This window comes from Panicum virgatum, chromosome 1N, assembly GCF_016808335.1.
Source record: "Panicum virgatum strain AP13 chromosome 1N, P.virgatum_v5, whole genome shotgun sequence".
NCBI lineage: Eukaryota > Viridiplantae > Streptophyta > Magnoliopsida > Poales > Poaceae > Panicum > Panicum virgatum.
Window position 1 is genome coordinate 41,503,515 of NC_053145.1, and position 3,376 is coordinate 41,506,890.

The 3,376-nt window shown below is 61.3% G+C and overlaps 1 protein-coding gene across 1 annotated transcript; it reads left to right on the forward strand.

Moving 5' to 3' along the window:
* Positions 1 to 2,414: 2,414 nt before the first annotated feature.
* LOC120655863 lies at positions 2,415 to 2,981 on the forward strand. The gene has a single exon (XM_039933834.1). The coding sequence runs from the start codon at positions 2,415 to 2,417 to the stop codon at positions 2,979 to 2,981; it is 567 nt and encodes a 188-aa protein (XP_039789768.1).
* The last annotated feature ends 395 nt before the right edge of the window (positions 2,982 to 3,376 follow it).

A 3,376-nucleotide genomic window follows, 5' to 3' on the forward strand; every position in this document is an offset into this window, starting at 1 on the left:
TCCCCCACATGGGTCGAGGCTGGCGTGTCGCAACTCAGCATCACGACCAATGGGGCAACCGTTTCGTCATCGCGTGCCTCGGCGTCATCTGTGCCGGCACCATCGCCTGCGGCAACACTAGTGCCTCCCAGGGGGGACTCGACTTCGGCGTCGCCCTTCCCCTTCGGGATGCGCAACGCTGCCGCCCACGCCTCGTCAACTGTCGCTGACTTCATCGAGCATGAGGATACGCCGGGTCATCATCTTCTGCCGATCCGTAGCCTCATCGCGTCGTCCCCTGACGAATCCTACCCCGAGACGGCGAGCTCGATCGCCGACGACGTCGACTTCTTCATGAACAACTTCACGGCCGAGGAGGCCGAGGACTACTCCGGGGTCTACGACCCCGACGCTCTCCGCTCATTCCAGCTGGCGACGGCGTACTGCCTCACCTGCTCCGAAGACTCCAGTGAGGGGGATTTCGATCCTTCCCGGGAGTGCTTCATGGTGGACCTTGCGGACAAGCAAAATGACAACGCCCCAGGCAACGACGGGGAAGCCGGGGTGGACGCGCGGGCAAAGCAACCGGCGAACCCGCCTGCAGCACCTTCCTCGTCAAGCTCGGCGGCGCGACAAGCCCAGCTGGCGCAGCTCAAAGAGCTTCAAGCCAAGCTCGACGAGCAGCATCGACAAACCCAGGAGCTACGCGCCGCACTCGAGCAGCAGCGTGCCGTGCCTGGTGCTCACGCCCAAGCGGCGGGACGTGTTGCGCGGGAGCGCATCCTGGCCGACGACAACCTCGACAAATCGCCGGAACTGAAGACAGCGGGCGAGAAGCTCGTCGCTGCGGCTTACCTACTCCAAGCTATGCCCGAGCCATCGAGACCTTCGGGCCGCAACCTGCGCCGCGAGGCACAGGAGCTCATCGAGCAAGCTGCCGTGCAGCAGGCCGAGAGTTCTGCGTCTCGCATGCGCTTGAAGGCCCCGGAGCAGTGTGATGGGACTGCGCACCAGGACCGTGAGGTTTCCGTGCACACACCCCCAGCGGCGAAGGGCAAAGCAGCCGTAGCGCCCGGCGCGAGGGCACCCTCGGTGCACGGGCGCATCGGGAGAGTTCCCGTAAGGGAGCGAATCCGTGACACTCGCGGGCACGCTGGCGACAGCGACGCCCGCAACGTCATCGACGGCAGGAGGTACACCCCTCGACGGGGTGGACGCTTCGACCCCGAGCACGACAGGGGTGAGTCACCGGAGCCTCCGGGCACCCGGGTGTTCAGCCGGGAGATTCGGACCGCGCCCTTTCCCCCGCGCTTTCGACAACCCAACACCCTCATCAAATACTCGGGCGAGACTGATCCTGCAGTCTGGCTCAACGACTACCGCCTAGCGTGCCAGCTAGGCAGTGCGATGGAGGACGTGGTCATCATCCGCAACCTTCCTCTTCATCTTGCGGACGCCACACGAACGTGGCTCGAGCACCTGCCTGCTGACTAGATCCACAACTGGGCCGATTTGGTCCATATCTTCGTGGGCAATTTCCAAGGCACGTATATGCGCCCTGGGAACTCTTGGGACCTCGAAGGGTGTCGTCAAATGCCCCGCGAGTCCCTGCATGACTACGTGCGATGCTTCTCCAAGCAGTGCACCGAGCTCCCCAGCGTCACCCACGTCGAGGTCATTAACGCTTTCCTCGAGGGTACGACGTGCAGGAACTTGGTGCATGAGCTTGCGAGAAGCCGACCCGTTAACACCAATGAGTTGTTCGACGTGCCACCAACTACGCCGCCGGCGAGGAAGCGGTTGGTGCCATCTTCGACGACAAATCGAGCAAGCGCAAAGACGATGCGCCCGCGGAGGGCGGCAACGTCAAGCCCGATGCCCCCGCCAAGAAACTGAAGCGGGGGAAGAAGGGAAAGAAGCCGGTCCCACCGAGCCAGCGCGGGTCGAGGCAGGCAGAGGACTCCGAGGAGGCCTTTGCAGCTGCCCCAGACCGCAAGGGACCTCGAGGCCCCCCTCGAGGCGGTGGTGGCCAGTTCGACGACATGCTTAAGAAGCCGTGTCCTTATCACAAGGGCCCGGTCAACCATACCCTCGAGCAGTGTGAGATGCTCAAGAAATACTACAACCGCGTCGCGCATCGCGACGAGGACAAGAAGAAGGATGCTGGCGACAAAGGTGGAGATGACGAGTTCCCCCCAGTGGAGAACGCCTTCTTCATCTTTGGAGGAACAACGACGAATATGACTTCTCGGCAGCACAAGCGTGAGCGCCGCGAAGTCTTTTCCGTTACCAAAGCCACGCCATCCTACCTCGACTGGTCGAAGGATACCATCGCCTTTGGCCGCGAGGACCACCCCGACTACGTCCCGCATCCGGGACGGTATCCGCTCGTTGTCGACCCCATCATCGGCAACACTCGCTTCTCCAAGGTGCTCATGGACGGAGGCAGCAGCCTCAACATCATGTACGCCCCTACCTTGGAGCTCATGGGGATCGGACTGGACAAGCTTCGCCCCAGCAAGTCGCCATTCCATGGCGTTGCGCCGGGGAAGCGAGTCCAACCCCTCGGCCAGATCGATCTGCCTGTATGCTTCGGCACAGCAGCCAACTTCCGCAAGGAGGTTCTCACTTTCGAGGTGGTGGGATTTCGAGGGTCCTATCATGCCATCCTTGGTCGTCCTTGCTACGCCAAGTTTATGGCTGTCCCCAACTACACCTACCTCAAGCTCAAAATGCCGGGTCCGAAGGGCGTCATCACCATCGGCTCTTCGTTCGAGCACGCCTACGAGTGCGACGTCGAGTGCGTTGAGCGCGCGGAAGCTCAAGCGGAGGACGAGGCCCTCGCAGCCACCCTCGACAAAATGGCAAGCGAGGCCTTGGATTCCACGCACCGACATGCCGGGAGCTTCGAACCCGCCGAGTGTATCAAGAAGGTGCCTCTCGACCCGGGCCACCCCGACGGCAAGGCGTTGCAGATCAGCTCCACCCTCGACGACAAATAGGAAGTGGTGCTCGTCGATTTCCTCCGCGCCAACGTAGATATCTTTGCGTGGAGCCCCTCGGACATGCCTGGCATACCGAGGGAGGTCGCCGAGCACTCTCTTGATGTCCGACCCAACTCCAAGCCGGTGAAGCAGCGCCTAAGACGCTTCGACGAGCTCAAGCGCCGGGCGATCGGCGAGGATTTGCAGAAACTTCTGGCGGCCGGATTCATCAAAGAGGTATTCCATCCCGAGTGGCTAGCTAATCCAGTATTAGTGAAGAAAAAGAGTGGAAACTGGAGGATGTGTGTGGACTACACTAGTCTAAATAAGACATGTCCGAAGGTTCCCTTTCCTTTGCCACGAATTGATCAGATTGTAGATACTACTGCGGGATGTGAGCTCTTATCCTTTCT

What these genes read in the sequence shown, in the direction of transcription:
- LOC120655863 (XM_039933834.1), top strand. Translation starts at nt 2,415, where the DNA reads ATGGACGGAGGCAGCAGCCTCAACATCATGTACGCCCCTACCTTGGAG.